The 20,638-nt window shown below is 35.9% G+C and overlaps 2 protein-coding genes across 4 annotated transcripts; both read left to right on the top strand.

The window, feature by feature from the left end:
- LOC141820670 (oligopeptide transporter 4-like) lies at nt 1–3,754 on the top strand. 2 transcript variants are annotated; one of them, XM_074708042.1, is made up of 6 exons: nt 1–521; nt 612–709; nt 1,744–2,307; nt 2,381–2,633; nt 2,715–2,891; nt 2,957–3,754. In XM_074708042.1, exons 1-6 carry the CDS (start codon nt 24–26, stop codon nt 3,569–3,571), a joined length of 2,205 nt encoding a protein of 734 aa, XP_074564143.1. In that variant the 5' UTR covers nt 1–23; the 3' UTR covers nt 3,572–3,754. The 2 variants fall into 2 exon arrangements, with proteins under 2 accessions (XP_074564143.1, XP_074564135.1); XM_074708034.1 differs by having other exon boundaries at nt 2,715–2,897.
- A 4,179-nt stretch (nt 3,755–7,933) lies between these two features.
- Nucleotides 7,934–20,600, top strand: LOC141821790 (protein TORMOZ EMBRYO DEFECTIVE-like). 2 transcript variants are annotated; one of them, XM_074709152.1, is made up of 14 exons: nt 7,934–8,247; nt 8,829–9,005; nt 10,051–10,200; nt 11,622–11,830; nt 11,927–12,197; nt 13,100–13,231; nt 14,738–14,856; nt 16,698–16,854; nt 16,952–17,198; nt 17,268–17,344; nt 17,828–17,947; nt 19,178–19,308; nt 19,376–19,550; nt 19,919–20,600. In XM_074709152.1, exons 1-14 carry the CDS (start codon nt 7,942–7,944, stop codon nt 20,297–20,299), a joined length of 2,652 nt encoding a protein of 883 aa, XP_074565253.1. In that variant the 5' UTR covers nt 7,934–7,941; the 3' UTR covers nt 20,300–20,600. The 2 variants fall into 2 exon arrangements, with proteins under 2 accessions (XP_074565253.1, XP_074565254.1); XM_074709153.1 differs by having other exon boundaries at nt 8,080–8,224.
- The last annotated feature ends 38 nt before the right edge of the window (nt 20,601–20,638 follow it).

Raw genomic sequence — 20,638 nt, 5'->3', positions numbered from 1 at the left:
CCTTGCTCCGGATCTGAACTGCAATGGGCGGCGGCGGCGTGGCGGCGCTGGAGACCGGGATGCCGGAGGAGGAGGACGAGGAGTCCTCGCCGATCGAGGAGGTTCGCCTGACGGTGGCGTCGACCGACGACCCGTCGCTCCCGGTGTGGACCTTCCGGATGTGGACGCTCGGCCTCGTCTCCTGCTGTTTGCTCTCCTTCCTCAACCAGTTCTTCGCTTACAGGACGCAGCCGCTCATGATCACCCAGATCACCGTCCAGGTCGCCTCGCTCCCGCTCGGCCACTTCATGGCGCGGGCGCTCCCGACGGCCAAGTTCCGCGTGCCGGGCCTCGGCCTCGTCTCCCTCAACCCGGGCCCCTTCAACATGAAGGAGCACGTCCTGATCTCGGTGTTCGCCAACGCCGGGGCCGCCTTCGGGAGTGGCTCCGCCTACGCCGTCGGGATCGTCAACATCATCAGAGCATTCTACAAGCGGAGCATCAGCTTCGTCGCCGGATGGATGCTGATCACCACCACCCAGGTAATCGTCGAAATGCCCTTTGTGGCTTCTTGATTCTTTACTAGGGTTTGGAGATCTGACGCCCCATCGATCGGGATGGATGGAGTGTAGGTGTTGGGCTACGGATGGGCAGGGCTGATGAGGAAATACGTGGTGGAGCCGGCGCATATGTGGTGGCCGGGCACGCTCGTCCAGGTCTCGCTCTTCCGGTCAGTGCTCCACATACCTATCAATCATCATTCTCATCTCGATCTTTGTTGCTTGCTTTTTCGATTCGACGTCTTCCTGTTCTCTTTTTCCAATTTTCGCAACAGCAAATCCTCTGCCAATCGAAATTGGCCGATACCAAACTTCTTAAAATACCAAAAACGAAAACAGAGATCAGCCCAATAATCGAAAAAAAATGGAACTATTTTTCCTACCGTGTTAATGGAAAGGTTCTCTCTTCAATTTGGAGATCAGATTCAACTTGTGTGGACGTTATGGACTCGTCGTTTAGTAGATTTCGAAGTTTGCCATCTTTGAATTGATCATCAACTTGCCTACCAACTAGACAATAAACCTTTTTCCATGTTCTGGCGACCTGAAAGGAACATTTAACAACGAAACCAGCTTTTTCCTAAGAAGTAACGTTGTGATGTTCCTGTAAATGTGCAGTGTTACCATGACTGTGAACCCTAACCGGCTGTTTTTACCAGCTAATGTGGATAGGGTGGGCAGGCGGTGGGCGGACAGGGCGAGGGTATGGAGGTTCAAATTGAATGGCAAATGCCTACTGTCATTGTCAGAATGCCAGTGGAGTTATTGGTCCCAAGTTTGGTAGCAATAGCATAAGAAGATCAACCACGTCTGACTTGAGGTTTTGGCTCTGCAATTTGTTTGACTAGAATGCCATTCCATTTCCTCAGAATTTTCCATCTGCTCAAACCTAGGGGCACTACAATACTGTAGATTGGAAATCACGCATCAGTAAAGGACAAGAGGATAAAGATGTGAGAGTTGACCACCCACATTGCGTCCGTTTCTGTTTGAATTAGAATAGGACAAGAGTATCTTGAATATGAAGTATATCAACTGAATCTCCAAGAAATCTAGTTAATTAATAAAGTTTTCCTGCGATCTGTGATTGCAAACAAGCAAGAAAATCATATTAGTTTATGATTAAGCATCAGCTTCTACCAATAATTTCCTGTTCATTGCAATCAGTTTATCGTGTTGAATTTGCTCTGTTGTTTGTGTTTAGGGCTCTGCATGAGAAGGATGAGCGGCGCATGTCGAGGGCCAAGTTCTTCGTCATCGTACTCGTCTGCAGCTTCACCTGGTACACCGTCCCTGGTTACCTCTTCCCCACCATCACCAGCATCTCCTGGGTTTGCTGGGCCTTCTCCGACTCCGTCACCGCCCAGCAGATCGGCTCCGGCCTTCAGGGTCTTGGAGTCGGCGCCTTCACCCTCGACTGGGCCGCCGTCGCCTCTTTCCTCGGCAGTCCCCTCGTCTGCCCCTTCTTCGCCATCGCCAACGTCTTCGTCGGCTACGCCCTGCTCATGTACGTCGCCATCCCCCTCTGCTACTGGGGCTTCAACCTCTACGATGCCAAGACCTTCCCCATCTTCTCCTCGGACTTGTTCACAGCGTCCGGCCAGACATACAACATCACAGCCATCGTCAACAACAACTTCGAAATCGACATGGCGGCGTATGAGCAGGAGGGAAGAATAAATCTCAGCATGTTCTTTGCCTTGAGCTATGGCTTCGGCTTCGCTGCGATCGCTGCAACGCTGTCGCATGTCATCTTCTTCTACGGAGGGTACAACCTATATTTAGATTATGAAACATGAATCTTTCTCTGATACTCAATATCATGCATCTACGCAATGCAGAGAGATCTACGATAGATTCCGGGTCGCTTACAAGGGGAAGCCGGACATCCACACGAAGCTGATGAAGAAGTACGAAGACATCCCTCAATGGTGGTTTCAAGTCCTCCTCGCAGCGACATTCGCAGCTTCTCTCATCCTCTGCACCGTCTTGAAGGACCAAGTACAACTCTCGTGGTGGGGACTCATCTTTGCCTGTGGCATGGCCTTCATTTTCACCCTCCCAGTTAGCATCATCACTGCGACTACAAACCAGGTAAAGCCTTGATCATGCATACACATTCGTTACATGGACGAAAGAATTGCTAATTGGATCGCCTTTCTGGTTTGGAAAAAGACTCCAGGCCTCAACATCATCACAGAGTACATGATGGGATTGATTCAACCTGGGAAGCCCATCTCTAATGTCTGCTTCAAGGTTTATGGCTACATGAGCATGGCGCAAGCGGTCTCCTTCCTATCCGATTTCAAGCTCGGACACTACATGAAGATTCCGCCCAAATCCATGTTCCTAGTTCAGGTAATCTAATTGCCCGAGCACATATCAATGCATTCTCTGACGGAACTTGCATCGAACAGTTCATCGGCACCATGATCGCGGGGACGATCAACCTGGGCGTGGCCTGGTGGCTGCTGGGATCCATCGAGCACATCTGCGACCCCGACAATCTGCCGGAGAACAGCCCCTGGACGTGCCCCTCCGACCGCGTCTTCTTCGACGCGTCGGTGATCTGGGGACTGGTCGGGCCGAGGCGCATCTTCGGGCCGCTCGGCAACTACGGCTCGCTCAACTGGTTCTTCTTCGGCGGCGCCGTCGGCCCCTTCGTCGTCTGGCTCCTCCACAAGGCGTTCCCGAGTCAGTCCTGGATCCCCCTCGTGAACCTGCCAGTGCTGCTGGGGGCGACCGGGATGATGCCGCCGGCGACGCCGCTCAACTTCAGCGCGTGGATCGCGGTCGGGACCGTCTTCAACTTCTTCGTCTTCCGGTACCGGAAGAAGTGGTGGGAGAGGTACAACTACATCCTGTCGGCGGGGCTGGACGCGGGCCTGGCCTTCATGGGCGTGCTGCTCTACTTCGCGCTGAGCATGGAGAACAGGAGCATCGCCTGGTGGGGCACCGGAGGGGAGCACTGCCCCCTCGCCTCCTGCCCGACTGCCAAGGGAGTGCAGGTGGATGGCTGCCCTCTGTTTTAGTTCTTCATTTCAGCTCAGTTAGATTATGCTAAGCTTCGCTTGTCTTGGACCTGGTCAATCTCTCCGACATGGCTGGGAGAATTTCCCTGCAAGATCTGAATGCAGACAAAATATTAGAATTCATTGTTGGTTATAAAGAAGAAACAACAAAGAACACATTTATGCAACAAGGTAGTTAATTGTTTGATAGTTTTTTAATGTATTATTATTGATCCTATGTTTATAGGAGAACACATTTCTGTTTACTTTTATATCATTCATATTTTTCATATGATTGAAATAAATTGAAGTTATCCGATAATACAAACTGATTTTTTTTTAAAAAAAAATGTAATTAACTATGAAGCGAGGCAAATCACGATACTGAACGAGATGAAAGAAGATAAATTACGATATCAAATGATCTCCTAACGCTATGTTTGAATAGAGTAAAGAAGTTGAAGTGTCTTATCCCAAGTGGTAAGCATGGAGACACCTGTTGCTTGAGGTTTCGAGTTCGAATCCTCTTAGCAATATATATTTGTTGACTGAAGTGCTGTGCGATTCATGTGTTAACTCGACTAAAGTGCTGTTTCGACAGTATACTCTTATCAACCTAGTGGTACCGTACCTCCAAAAAATCCTTTAGGGGGTGTTTGGTTGAGGGTTATCATTGATAACCTTGGTTATCTGTCCAAGGTTATCATTGATAACCTTGTTTGGTTCAGGTTATGATTGATTCTCAAGTAATACAACATCACCGCCACATCAGCAAATGGGTTAAAATCCGGTAATGTGATTACCTTAGCAGCCTAAGGTTTTCTACGATTCCTGAGGTTAACGAAATTTTTTCCATGATTACCCTCCGATTTCAAAACTAAGTCAATTAAAAGGTACTCTGAAATCTAATTAAAATCAAATTATTTAATTCAATAAATTTTAATTTAAATATTTATAAATTAAAAAATAATTTATTGTAAATTTAAAAAATAAAATTAATGAATTATATTTATTAATTTAATGAATTATTTTATTAAAATAATTATTTTAATAAATTATTTTATTAAAAAATATATTTTTTAAATTTAAAAAAAATAAAATTAACAAATTATATTTATTAATTTAATAAATTATTTTATTAAAATAATTATTTTTAATGAATTATTTTATTAAAATAAAATTATCATATTATCTTTATTAATTTAATAAATTATTTTATTAAAATAATAATTATAATAAAATATTTTATTAAAAGAAATATAAATTTATTTTAAATTTAAAAATATAAAATTAAGGAATTATATTTATTAATTTAATGAATTATTTTATTAAAATAATTATTTTAATAAATTATTTTATTAATATATATATAAATTTATTTTAAAATTTAAAAAATAAAATTAACAAATTATATTTATTATTTTAATGAATTTTTTTATTAAAATAATTATTTTTAATGAATTATTTTATTAAAATAAAATTAACAAATTATACTTATCAATTTAATGAATTATATTAAAATATAATTGAATGAAGGATAATATAGTAAATATAAAACTGGTTATGTTTTATTCCCTTCAAATAAATAAAGTAAACCAAACAACATTAGATTATGTTTTATGCCCCATAACCTTGGTTATGTGATTACCAGGTAATCACATAACCAAGGTTATATATCATAACTTGAACCAAACGCACCCTTAGGGGGTTTTCTGATATGGGGTCGTTTCGGCGGTGGGATTGGTCACTATAAAAAGTTTACCCACTATAGTTTTTTCGTGATCAACTGCACTTTCTCGATTTACCTCCTCACAGATGGTCGTGGGGCCGACCGTGTGGGGCCGCTAAGGTGGCGGATCCACCTTTTTGCAGAAGAAAAAGAATAGAGTAAAGAATCATAGATGGTTGTGAAGCCGACCGTGTGGCGGATGCAGAAGAATAGAGTAAAGAAAGTGCCCCGGGGCATAGCTGAGTTGGTTACGATGTAGCAGACTTGCAGAAGAGGGCAAGGGTTCGAATCCTGACGAAGCCAGGCAATATTCTCCTGCGTCGTGATCAACTGCAGTTTCTCGATTTATCTCCTCACAAATGGTCATGGGGCCGACCGTGTGGGGCCGCTAAGGTGGCGGATTCCACCTTTTTACAGAAGAATAGAGTAAAGAGAAGGTTCAGAAGGGAAAGAGAGAGAGATGATGTAAAGTATTTATGTTCTTTTGAGAGGAAGGAAAGATGCGTTATTTAAAATGGAAAGGGAATAAAAGTTAAATAAATAAAATTATAAAAATATCCTCATTTTTAAATTAAACAATGATTTTATTTTTTATAATATTAATATTTATTTTATAAATATAAAATAATTAATTTTACATAAAAATTAATTCTTCTATAGAATAGTTCATCGTATTATTCGTTATTCTATTTTAGATTAACTAATGTAAATTTCTTTTCCCCCCTCCCCTGACACCCCACCCCCTCCCTTCTTTTCTCTCTCTCCCATGTAAATGACAGCATTACCCTTTCTTCTTTGTTTTTAATATATATATATATATATATATATATATAAGTATTTAATTTATATATATATATATATATATAACTAAATAAAAATTAAATTATATATAATTTAATTTTTATTTAGTTTTATTTTTAAATTAATTTTATTTATTATTTTTTCATTAATACTTATATATATTTTTATTTTATTTAATTTTTATTTAGTTTTATTTTTAAATTAATTTTATTTATTATTTTTTAAATTTTATTTAATTTTTATTTAGTTTTATTTTTAAATTAATTTTGTTTATTTTTTTAATTTTATTTAATTTTTATTTAGTTTTATTTTTAAATTAATTTTGTTTATTTTTTTAATTTTATTTAATTTTTTAAATTAACACCCATTTCCGTTTAAATTACCACCTTCAACCCCTTAACACATGTCAAAACCTCCCCTCCTCTTAAATTACCCACCCTTCAACTCTTGACACATGTCAGAACCTCTCCTCCCCTTAAATTACCCACCCTTCAAATCTTGACACATGTCAGAACCTCCCCTCACCTTAAATTACTCACCCTTCAACTCTTGACACATGTCAAAACCTCCCCCTCCTCTTAAATTACCCATCATTCAACTCTTGACACATGTCAGAATCTCCTCTCCCCTTAAATTACCCACCCTTAAACTCTTGACACATGCCAAAACCTCCCCTAAAAATAAAGTATTGATAACAAATAATTAATAAAATTGATTAAAAATAAAACTAAATAAAAATTAAAAAAAAATATTGTATCGATGAAAAAAACAATAAATTAAATTAATTTAGAAAATAAAACTAAATAAAATAAAAAATATATAAGTATGAAAGTTATTTTTAAATAAAATTAATTTAAAAAAACAAAACTAAATGAAAATTTAAAAAATTAAAAAAAGAAAAAAGAAAAGGGGTAGAAGTGTCATTTGATAAGGAAAGAGAAGGAGGTGGGAGGGGGGCTGTCAAATCGGGGAGGGGGGAAAAGCAGCTCTCTTAACTAATAAATTATATTCATAAATTTAATTTATATATTTTAAGTGAATTACGTGTTTAGCGTGTGAGTTTTGATGCATCACCCTGAGAAGGTATTACTCTACTGATTTTTTTTTATTTTACAATTTTTTCATGAAACATTACAAATATTATATTATTGCAATATGTGATAGTGATTTAAAACGACAAATATATTCGCAATTAGAGAATGATTAACCTACGGATTTACTAAACAAAGTAAAAAAATTTATAGTTATCTAACAACGAGTTGAGATTTCGACTAAGAAGAAAGGAGTGAAAAAATCGTGCTCAACAAAAGAAATTTAAAAAATTTAAATTAAATAAATTATTTAAGAATTAATATTTTAAAATAGAAATAAAATTGAAATAAATAGTATTTAGAGTTGCTTTTCTTTTTTTTTACACCCCAAATTAGAACTTAAGAAAATCTTCGTTTACTCCTTTTGAAACAAGATTTAAAATTCTTTTCCTTTTATTTATCTTTCCTTCTCCTTCCTCCGAATATCAAATGCTACATACAAAATTTATGTAAAAATTAATTTTTAATATACTAAAATATAGAATCTTTTTTTTAAAGGTGAAAAGGCGCCTCATTAAAAAATATATTTTTTTAATAATGTCCATAATTATATTTATACCTTTGACGGCCTGAAAAAATTATTTTAATTAATTGTATCAGATTTGATAAACTAATTACAATTTAATTAGATCAAGTATTTTAATCTTCACGATTAAATTTCGCACCCATCAAGCAGGCCGCATAAAACCTAAAACCCCTTGCCGGGCCGCCGCCCTCCTGTTCCTTTCTCTCTTGCTATCGGAGCCGGACCTTACGCGCCGCCGTTGGCGATGGACGCGCTATCGTCTCTGGTTCTGAAGCGAAGCTACCGCTGCGTGTCGTCGCTGCAACAGTTCTACGACGGTGGATCCTTTGCTGTGTCCTTCGACGGCTCCTTCCTCGTTTGCTCCTGCGGCGAGGAGATAAAACTCGTGAGCTCGTCCGATGCCTCCGTCTTAGGGAGTCTTGGCGGGTTTTCGGAGTCTAGTACCTCCTTCACCTTGAGCCCTGATGACAGGTTCCTTTTCACTGCTGCCGACAGCCGTCAAATTCGAGTTTGGGAGCTTTCCTCCCGTAAGTGCATTCGTTCGTGGAAGGTATGTAGAGTTAATAAACGGTACCTTTAACCTGTCTAACCTGTTTTTTCTTTGTAATTTACCCCTAAAAACTGATTTTTCGAAGTACTGATTTCAATGCTTGTGATTCTTCTCGAGGAGAAAACTTAATAGAAAGCCAAACATACATGCATTCATCTTGTGGTTTTTATAATCGTAAGTTAATTACAATATATTATTTATCTAAGTTCACTGAAATTTTCGATCGTTGTCACTGAATCTGTTTCATCAGTGTTGTGGAAATTCCTGGTTTGAGAAACTTGTTCCTTTGCTTTTATATTCTCCTTTTATATTGTTCTTCGTAGTTGAAAATGTTGCTCCACTTGAGTTTTTCTTATATATGCACTGCGAATGCTCATTCTAGTTCGACATTGTACTGTTTTCAATCATTTACTCGAGGAATATAAAATGCTTAAAGGAAAATGCATAATTTCATACCATCAAAAAATTTGCTTTTCTTTGTTGCTGGATGTGGGGAATAAATATCTGTTATAAATACTCACGAGGTATGCGTAAGAAAAAAGTATTTGTAATTTTATGCGCCGTCTACTTTTTTTGTGTAGGGACATGATGGTCCAGTAAAGAACATGGCATGCCATTCTTCTGGTGGATTGCTAGCTACAGGTGGAGCAGACAGAATGGTTTGTGTATGGGATGTAGATGGAGGATTTTGCACACATTTCTTCAAAGGTCACCGGGGTATTGTGACATGCATCAAATTCCACCCGAACCAGTTATTTGTGAGTAAAATTTGAATGTTAGTCTCATATAGTTTGTTTGCATAAATGATCAGAATGGTTCTATCCTGAATCTTCTTTCTAAATTTTTCTATCAATTAATACCATACTTTTCTATCAGCTAATTGTATAATGCTTTTGGGATTTTGCATGCCTGGCACGTTCAATTATTTGTGATTGTACACACAAATTTTTTATAATATGGAAAGGAGCAAGATTGAAGTTGGCCAATATAATGTAAAATATTTATGTTGTGTTTACTTGGTTGGAAATAAGGAAAAAAAAAGAAATAATAAGAAAAGGACATGATGTCCCTTTTCTAGCTGGAAGGAGGAGGAGGAGTAACGTAATTCCTTCCAATTCCTGCTTCTTATTTCTCCCAAATTTGATGAAAGTGGAGGGGAATGAGTCTTGAGACTATATTAAATACAACAGGAACAGCATTAAAGGTAATCCTTTGCTTCATGAAATATTATAGGAGTTAGTAATGCAAAGGAAGATTAGGTTTTTGGACCCTCGAGGTTTCAGCTTTCAGGTCTAATCTGATAAAGATATTTTGATATTGAAATATATAACCAATATTTATAACATATGAATACTGACATGCATTACCCAATGTAAAGCATAATAATAGATGAGCAATGCTTGGCGGCATATTTTATTGATTGTGCTTTGTTTGGCTCTACAAGCAAAGTAGCAAACAGTAGTCAACCTTGTAGTCAGGCCATGGAATGTAGTTGGTGCATTATTATAAGTTTGTATTTCTATTTTGAAGGTTAAGGTATTTACTTCAATGGTTTGACTAAATTAAGTCTATATAATAAACTCTGTCACAAGCACTCAGATCTTAGTCTTAATTTGGAAGATAACACCTAAAAGATTTGGGTTGTTAATTTGACTTTGCTTGGGGTATGGTGTTGAGACTCCCAACTGTAACCACCCTGTTATTTGTTCATATCACATGAGGGATCTGTCTTTAGCAACATAACTTTTCTTGTTCTTGGAATTCTTTCGTGTGTTCATCACTGTAATATGTTAGATGTTCCAGTTGTTCTCAGGCGGTGATGATGCTACTGTTCGAGTTTGGAACTTGCAATCTAAGAAGTGTGTTGCAGTGCTGGAAAAACACTTCTCACCGGTTACCTCATTGGCAATATCTGATGATGGCTCGATTTTGCTAAGTGCTGGAAGAGATAAGGTAAGATTTCAACTTCAAATTTCTTATCTAACCTATTAGATTAAGTTTTTAATTATTATTGTCTACATTGATCAATGTACATGATCTATTAGGCTATTATTTGAAAAGATTACTGGTTCTCCAAAATGGAAAGTCTGAAACACCACTTGTTAGGACGTGGTGTTTTTGCTTCCCTTGGAGACTAGTAACATAACTTTGGTAACTAATTAGTCACATATTTTTTCTCACTTAAATGCTTTGTGCTTATTTTAAGTGAATTGATTGTTCTATATTTCTTGTGAAGAAAAAACAATTATTTGCCGCAAGATATTTCCCAGGTTAGGACAACAGCATGAATGAAAATTAAGTAGGAAAATCCCAATATTAACTAAAGCAATTTCCAATTTATTTTCTTATTTGGCTAGGACACTGGCATGTTGTAAGGGCTGGTTGTATCTTAGCGTTTCAATGTATATTTTGCTATCTTAGTCACCTTGACTTATGATTCATTTTTTCTCTTTACTGTGAAATTTGGATAGCTGCTCTGTGTGAATGATACACCATTCCAATATTTCTACTTTGGCGAAAATTTAGGATGTTTAAAATGATTCATATATCTGAACACTTGTTATTACTTATTACATGAAATGTGGTTGTTGTACCTAGGGTTTTAGCTTATGGATCTTTTCAGAAAGGGGCTAAACTCCAGCTTTGGCAAGTTGTTGGAATCTGAGTATAGATTCTGTTGCATACTCAAATTAAGTTTTCTTTGGAGTTTGGACTCAAGGCTGAAATCTGTTTCTATGTACCAGGACGCATGTTTATTTAATAGGATAGAAAGGTCACTGTAAGCAATTGAATGGAATAATAATAACTTCGTGCAACTTATAGGAATTCAGTCAGCTACTAGTTTAGACTTTAGATAATAAGGCTGTGGGGGCGATTTCCTTGAGAGTAACTTGTGCTACTCAATAGCTTTTGCGGGGGTTTGTTTCTTTGGTTGGGGAATAATATATTTCTTTCTTGATTTTATGAGGAAAAATTGTTTTCATTTGATTTTGAAAAGATATTATTCATTAAGGTGCCTGCTCATTCATTTTCTCTTTATCTTCTCACTGTATTCTATTTTCAATTATCAATCGGTACCTATTATTCTGGCAGAATATATTTCTTTCTTTTTCACAACAAACATTGTTTTATGTGATGGCAAAGTTGAACTGTTATTGTCTAGCTTTTCTTTCCTTGCTAAATGGCGTTAGGCATCTTATTTGATCCTTAACCTGATTTTTCTTCTAAAATATTCCAATTTAGGTTTGTACTGGTAGTACTATATATATTAAAGATTTTACATTTGCAGTTTTCTATGAGTAGGTGTTTTATGTTTTCCATTTCAGTTTCATTTCCCCCTATTTCCTAATAAAAGTTAATTCCAAATCACATAGGTTGTGAACAGATGGGACCTGCAAGATTATAGCTTCAAGATGACAATACCAACATATGAAATGGTGGAAACTGTTTGCATCATTCAATCTGGTGATATTTTTTCTCCTTTTTTGGAAGTAAACAATGGTAAAAATACTAGCTCTTCAGATCCGGTTCATTTTCTGACTGTTGGTGAACGTGGGATCGTGCGTATATGGAGCTGTGAAGGGTATGATTGATGCCCCAAAACTTGGGGTTTGCACTCTTTTTTGTTTTCCATCTTTTACATCCCCTCAAATTTATTAGTTATTTTGTTTTGCAACAGTGCTATTTGTATATATGAACAGCCCTTGAGCGCTGGTGAAGGTGATTCTAGAAGAGGATTCTTATCAGCTGTTTTCTTACCATCAGATTTAGGGTTGCTCTGTGCAACTGCTGACCAACAGTTTCTCTTCTATTCCCCTACTAAATCTGCCCGAGGAACACTTCAATTGCACTTGTACAAAAGACTTGTAGGCTACAACGAAGAAATTCTTGATATGAGGTTCTTAGGTGATGATGAGCAGTATCTTGCTGTGGCTACTAATTTGGAGCAGGTATGCTATAATTTCCAATTCAACTCTAATTGGCTTTGATAAACTTTGTTGAAACACCAAATTAGTGTTGAACATCAGCTGCATACGCGCCAATATGCATCAGCAATATTTCTGTCCATGCATGTGTATTCATACATATGCGTATGTTTTTTAATTATCGAAGCTCCTAGAGCTAATGAACTTCCAGGAACTCCACATTATGCTTTTTAATTATTGGAGCTCCTAGAGCTAACAAGTTATCTGGAGCTCCATTTTCACTTGGAGTAGAAGCTAATAATTACACAGAAAGGAGAGGAGGATTGTGAGCTAATGTGCTTACAGTAGAGCTCCACCTGTAATAGGAACTTACAAATCACATTGAGAGAATGAGGAACATGACAGTTACAAGGAACTCAAGATAGTTTCTATTTTTCTCAGAATTCTGTGGATTTTCCACATTAATCTTGTAGTATCTTACATAAGCATTTGCTTTTGACATATTGGTGCCAATTAGTAGGTTATGTTCTTGTGTGCCCATTATGTTAAATATTTTCCAAGGTTAACCCCATGCACCCAAATATTAGTCCACTGCTAAATTATGTTTTTTTCCGAGCACATTAGGCCTGAACATATTGTTTACTGTGTTCTTATTCATCTATGTGCCCACTCTCATAATCAGTTCATAAGTCATAGCCATTGATGCATAGCCCTGTGATATAAAATTTTGCATTTTAATCTTCTGAAATTTATTTCATGTTCAAAAATAAGTATGCACACACAATGACAGAGAATTATGGAACGTTAGTTTGTTGTTCATTCTTCATTGTGTATTTTGTTTGTTATGTGCATTCTTCATTGTATACTGTGTTTGTTATGTGCATTGTTTATTGTATACTTGTTTGTTATGTGCATTATGTATGCAGGTGCGAGTATATGAAGTTGCATCCATGTCATGCGCTTATGTTCTTGCGGGGCATACAGAAATTGTTGTCTGTATTGACACTTGCATTTCTACTGGGAAGACAATGGTGGTAACAGGAAGCAAGGATAATAGTGTGAGCACTTTACTGTTCTGCTTTATCCCTGTTTTATAGTTACTTTAATATTTTTTTTTCAGTTTCTCCCAAAGTTTATTTGATAATAATTTACATCATCTACAAACATGGACTTATGCTACCTGTTATGCAGGATTCTATATACCCATGATTTATCATTTTGATGTGGAACCATAGACATTTAAGTATCTTATACTTTTTTATGCATTTGAGGCTGTTGGGTACCTGGGCTGCCTTCAAATATCAGTTGCAGCCGTTGGCCTATTAACATCTGAACAGGTGTTTATTTGCCTACAAATGGCTTGTAAGTTGCAAATCCATTTTGAGCAGGCCTCTATAAGCTGCAATTGCAACATACTTAAAATGATTTCTTTTTTGTCCTTGCAGTCTGCACATTCATGAACAATGCATTATAATATGAAATGTAAAGGTCGGGAATTAGATATAGGAATATAGAATAAGATTTTTTTTTTATCTAATGTCAACAATTTATATTTTTTGATCTTGACAAAAATAAATTCTAAACGATCGTATACTGTTGTTTCATGATTTTTGGATTTTAAAATTAATTGTTTAAATATTTTATTTCAGCTATTTCTTGATATGTGAGACCAACATTGAATTATTTTAAATGAATATGTTTCTTGAAGATACTAATTAATTAATATAATAGGAATAATTAATAGATAATTATACTTCATTTTCAAAAATGTTTTTTTATTATAATATATAGTCAAGGTTCAATATCTCGAGCCAATAAGCTAGAGTTTTTGTGTTTGATTGGAATGATGTTTTGCTATTGGGTCAATATTTTGATGTATGATGCTAGTGGCAAATTAGAGGTGGAAGGAGGAAGAAGAAGAGGAAAAAGAAAAAAAAGACAAGTATATAACTTTTTGACATTATTTTATATGGACACAGGGTATAAAAAAATTAATAACATTATCTAAATTCATCTTTTGCATTGTATCATATTAAAGAGTGTCGAGTGTCAGAATGACACAATAGTCATTGACATGATTAACTCAATTATATAGAAGACATTACTTGTGTAGAGTAGTATCAAGATTTGGTAATTTACTAGGACAATAGGTTTTCATCATGCCATCCTGCATGGTATGAGATTTCAAACGATTTGTACAGTCTTATAGATGGTGATATAAAATTAAAATGATTGAAAGTGGTATAGCAAATTTTGATATAGATTAAATATTTCAAATTTTAAGGTAAAATAATTTTGTTGTGTTATCAAACAAGCACCATTAGAAATAGCAATTTTATGTGCTTGCCACTTGCAACATTTGCATTTGTCTACTTTTTCTGATCACGGGCACTGCTAATTGCAGGACCTTCAAACCACACAATTAATGAAGTAAATATTCTACTAATTAATGAATGCATATTCAACATCCTTCTCTGATAAACCTTAAGGAAATGCTTGTCAGAAGAATACCAGCTATATTCTTTTATTAGTTAACTAGTTATCCTTTTTTGTCAATTTTATAGGTGCGATTATGGGATGTTGAGAGCAGAAAATGTGTAGGTATTGGTAAAGGCCACATGGGAGCTGTAGGAGCTGTGGCTTTCTCTAAGAAATTGAAGAATTTTTTTATCAGCGGCAGCAGGTGATTTTTTTAAATAAGAAAATTGAACTACATTTCCTTCACTCTTATGCTACAGAATTTGGTCTTTACCAGAGCTTTGAATTATATTATGTTGCTTTTATTTTTTCTCGTTCTTAAAGAATTCTTGGTTCAACGTTTCTCTTATTTCTTTTCAAAAAATAGTTTTGGATGTTTTTAGACACTACAAAAATTTTGGATTTCATTGTATGATGTTTAAAGTATAAGCTTGGGAAGCCAAGGTGGTCCATTCAAATTAAAGTGTACAGTTTCAATGGCGTAAAAGGATCCATTTTGTTTTGGAAGAATATGTGCTTCTTACCATGAATGTGGTTGGTAGGTAATTGAAATTGAAAACAAGATTTCAAATTATTGCTGGATGTTGGAGTTTTGAAACCTAGTTGAACCATATGATTTCAATACCATAGTCTGATGAAAATTGGTATGCCTCGCACACTGATAAGCGTGTCTAGATAAATTTGAGCATCACTCTGAAACTCATTGAATTTATTTCCAAAATTAATACCAAATGGATAGTCAATTCAACTAGGAATTTGATGATTTTTATTAAAAATATAAAATTATCTCAACTAAATGGGAGCCTTGGCGTAATGATAAAGTTGTTGCGATATGACATTGAGGTCACAAGTTCAACTCGCAAAAATAGCCTCTTGCAAAATGCAAAGTAAGGTTACGTACAATAGACTCAATGTGGTCCGATCCTTCCTTGGGATATCATACTGGCAGGAGTTTCATGCACCAGATTTCAATTCAATGATGCTAAAATCTCTTTTGATAATTCAATGGAGGATGAGCAAGTCTTCACCCTTTAGAATATATATGGCTAACTTGCAAAGAAAGCTATTGATTTTCTCTCTCTTTCTTTATGTGTGTGTGTGTATACATATCTATGGATGTATCCAATATAATTTAAAGATATATAATTTTGTAGTTGATATTAAATCTATTTAGTTTGATAAGTATTATTGTCATAATGAAAGCATAGCTAAAACTAAATCTTTATTAATAGCTTCAATTCACATTCTTTTTATTAAATTTAATTGATTAGACAAATCATCATATAAATGAAAAAAATATTCATCTTGTATTAGGTTGTATGTCCATAGAACTAATCTAAAACCAACCTACCCTTTGGTTCAACCTCTGCATTGTTTTGAATAATCAATGATTTGCATATATGAATAAACAGAGCTTAATTTTTATCACTATCTGCTTGCTCATTAAAAAGGCATTAAAGATTTATTTTATTATCCTAATCAAATTTTTATAATTCTTAACAAGCTGTGTGTCAAATATTTTCGTGTTGACAAACAATCCAACAAAATATTTTCCTTTAATTTTTTTCTTCATCAAGTACACCAATTTTAGGACTCAATTATAACAACCGCATGACTAATTTCTTCCATTCACTAAATCTGCGTGTCCCAGAAACTGATTTAGAATCTTTGGTTCTCTGAGAACTATTCTTTTCATCTGGTAATATTTTCTTAACAATCTAGTGAAGCATTATTTACATATTCTTAATTGTTTTTCTTAGCCAGTTCAAAACTGAAGTTCTATGCTTCCATATGATGATCTTTTTGACATTCTTATGATTATTTCTGATCTTGTTTTAATTCTATTATTTAGTTTGTCTTTAGAATGTAAAATTTATCATTTATTGCATTATGTTATCCAGTAACATAAGCCAACAAATGCAAAATGATTATTTCAGCCATTCTTTTAACCATTCGTAAGAATATTCTGTTATTTTATTTTGTGGTAAGTGAATTTTCTTCACAGTTTTCCTAGTTTGTATACTAAACCAGCTTCCCTCTTAATAGTGATCGGACAATTAAAGTATGGAGTTTTGATGGAATCTCTGAGGATGCTGATCTGGAGATTGCACTAAAATCAAAGGCTGTCATAGCTGCACATGACAAAGATATCAATTCTCTTGCCGTCTCACCAAACGACACCCTAGTTTGCAGTGGTTCTGAGGTGGATAAATGGTTCAAATTTTGGTTATTGATACCTAATGTATCAAAGATTATGCATTTGTTGTTCCTCTAATCACTACATGTTTTTTATTACCTAGGATCACACTGCTTGTATATGGAGGCTTCCTGGCCTAACTTTTGTTGCTGCACTTAAAGGGCATAAGAGGGGAATTTGGTCAGTGGAGTTCTCTCCCGTAGATCAATGTGTTCTGACTTCTTCTGGTGATAGAACAATTAAGATATGGGCTGTTTCTGATGGTTCATGCTTAAAAACATTTGAAGGACATACTTCAAGTGTATTGCGAGCTTCATTTCTTTCACGCGGAACTCAAATTGTTTCATGCGGTAGAAGAAAAATTTAAATATCCCTCTAAATTCTAACAGGGATGTTAGTCTAAACGTTTTCATTTCTAGGTGGGGATGGCTTAGTTAAACTATGGACGATCAAGTCAAATGAGTGCGTTGCAACCTATGACCAGCATGAAGGGAAGGTACTGATCTGCCTTGGTAATTTTTGTGATGATAATAGTTGAATATGGTCAATAGCTTGCAATCTTATTATTATTCTTTGAAATAATCTATACTGTTGTCAGTAGACTGCAAATCAGCAATCATTACATGATTTACCTCTCTTTCTGATCTCGTGATATTTTGAATGTGTTGTGGCAAGAAAAGGTAATTGACATTCTCATTTATGATTATTTGAGCTGAGAAAAAACATAATAAAATGCATCTAGATGACTATATTGAAATATATGACCATCTATGCCAATTCAACCCAGTTTCTCAAGAGGATAATTTACCACAAGCATGGTGTAGAAACACAATCTTTGAGCAGATTGGATTCAACTTGAGAGTTGAGACCTTTCACACAGCTCTTGCATCTGTGACTGAGGGATGCTGCATGTGTTAAATTAATGCAACTAAGATGGCAAAGGGGTTGTTAATTCATATCATTCACTTTTACTCTACAGATTTGGGCATTGGCTGTTGGGAAGAAGACAGAGAAGCTTGCAACTGGAGGCACTGATGCTGTCATAAATTTTTGGCATGACTACACAGCTGTAGATAAGCAGGAAGCCCTCCTCAAAGAGGTAGGTTTCTTCATGACCCACCACTTTTTTTTCTTTCTCTTGAGGTCTTCAATATTTTCTATTTTTCCTTTGTTTGACTGTCTCCTTTTCTAGTAATGCAATGCCAAAATGAAAATGAGGTCATGTTTGCTATAATTCTAAAAGTTAAAAAGCAATTATTTTGTCTATTCAAGAGTTTCAGTGTAATAGGTTCTGTCAATGAAGCATTTTGGAAACAGTAGAACTTGTCTGTTAATGTAGTTACTGATATTATTTTGTTACTCACTCCCATTTAGTTTTTATTTATTTGGAGTCTATTCTTATGTGATTTTATCATGCTCTAATGAGATTCCACAGAGAATAAGCTCGGGCGTGAGTTGTATTATGTCAATGACCTACTAAAAGAAACTACAGAGACATTTCTAATGAAAAATCTCTTAAGAACACATAAAAAGCACAAAGAAATCATTCTCTTGACTTGATAGCAATAGTAACATGAAAATCATGGTTAAAACATAGTAAACAAATCCCCATCCATGAAAAAGACGGAGAAGATACCTCGTGGAAGAGAAGAGGAAAAGGCTGCTATAGCTATTATTTCTACTGATTGGTGCCAAATTGCTGTTCTATTTGGTCATTGGGAGCGATTTAGGAGGGCAATAGTCACGTGAACAGGATGGGAAATCAATCAAGTTAGGGTTTTGTTATCTACATAAACTGTTTTGAAAAACTAAACCAGTTTTTCTCAACTTTACCTAACACCTGGCTAATCTGCATAAATTGCCTAACCTGTCTGCCCTTTGAAAGACTTGCCTGAAGGAGACCACTTAATGCATATCAAACTGCTGGGACAGCTGCCTTACAAAACAGTGTGACAGTGGAAGTATCTGACCATTCTAAAAGTTGTCATGGTACTTGCTACTCTGGTAAAAGTGAAAACAAATACCTATGTTCCTGTGGTAGTGCTACTAAATCTCAAGTTCTTAATAGCTATATATCAATCCATATAAATTTGATCTACTATCTTTGCAGTTTGCAGATTTAACATACTACACATTACCCTGCTTTACCATTCCATGTGGTCATTTTATCATTTCTTTTATCAACATTTAGTGAGTGAGAAATGAGTTACCATTGTCAGGGTTTAAAATCTTACGTTGTTTTTGTCAGTTTATTATTAATCTACTATGGCATTTCCATTAATTTAATATGCTTTTGACTTGCTTCTGCTATGGGCTTTACTTGATGTAGGAAGAAGCAATTTTGAGAGGCCAAGAACTGGAAAATGCTTTGTCAGATTCTGACTATGCTCGGGCAATTCAACTTGCATTTGAACTTCGCAGACCGCAGAAGCTCTTTGATCTATTTTCACATCTTTGCAGGTTAGGAACAATCATTTTACCTTATTGTGTTCAACGCCCATCCTGGCTTATTTGAGGTGTGATGCAGGAGAAAGGATTCTGAAGACTCAATACACAGAGCTCTTAGTGGTTTTGGGAAGGAAGAAATATGTGTTCTTCTTGAATTTGTACGTGAATGGAATACGAAGCCCAAACTTTGTCATGTTGCACAAGTTGTGCTTAATCAAATGTTTAGAATCTTTCCTCCAACTGAGATTATGGAGGTAATTTCTATCCTAAAAAAAATTCAATAGGCATAAAGCCATAATCCCTAATGCAACGAACTTTTTTAAGTTCACTATGTCCTGCTTGTCCTGCAATCTCCTTTCTCATTTGCAAGTACTTATTCTTTTGTTGCTCTGCATTTCCAAGCATTTATTTGTCAATTTAATTGGAGAAACAAAATTGCATATGGTGTTTGACGCTTTTGCATCTCTGTTAACTAGGCAATTCAAACGATTCATTTATCCGTGAACAAATTATATTAGAAAATCTTCAGTATTGACAATGAATAGCTAGACAAGTAACCTGTGTAACTTTGTGCTGGTAATTAGTTGTTTCAGTTTTTTGACATTCGTTATTCTTTTTCCAGGTCAAAGGTGTTGGTGAACTCCTTGAGGGTCTCATACCTTATTCCCAACGGCATTTTAGCAGGATTGACAGGTTAGTTAGGAGCACCTTCTTGTTGGACTACATTTTAACGAGGATGTCCGTGCTAGATCCTGAAGCTTCAATTTTGCCAAACAATGATGACCAACAAACTTTGGCACTAGAGAACGGCAAGCTTGATCAACATGATGATCAGTTAGGCTCCGAATTATGTGAGAGCGATGCCAGATTCTATTCACTGATGCATACACAGGAGGAAATAGCAGTTGCAAAGAAAAGGAAATCTAGTAAATCAAAGAAGGGATCTGTTAAAAAAGCCAAGTTTTTGTTGACCAAGTGCGAAGAAGCGGCTCAGGTCTTGTAGAGCGGATCAATGCTATTTGTAGCAGCAAAGGATATCCGTTTTTCAGACAAATGTTTTTAACTCCGATTGTGAAAGGGGAGGAAATGGTAGATTCGGTGAACAAATCAGGTTGCGAAGCACATGAACATATTTGCCAATGCAAAGGAGGCTTAAGTGAATGCTGGTTCCGTCGCATTACTTTCCTTGTCTCACTAACACCAAGCCCTATTATCTAATAGCAATTTTGTAGTGTTTTTCGTTTTTCTAGTTGTAATAGTATTGTACACCAAACTCTTGTATTCTAGTTTTCCATTATTTATTAGTTTGGCACTCATTTATATTCTTCGATAAACTTTAGAG

The sequence above is a fragment of the Curcuma longa genome, chromosome 2 (genome assembly GCF_044706935.1).
Source record: "Curcuma longa cultivar G26 ecotype Majalengka, Jawa Barat chromosome 2, ITB_CL_G26_1.1, whole genome shotgun sequence".
Taxonomy (NCBI): domain Eukaryota; kingdom Viridiplantae; phylum Streptophyta; class Magnoliopsida; order Zingiberales; family Zingiberaceae; genus Curcuma; species Curcuma longa.
This window is presented reverse-complemented; position numbering and strand designations above follow the sequence as displayed.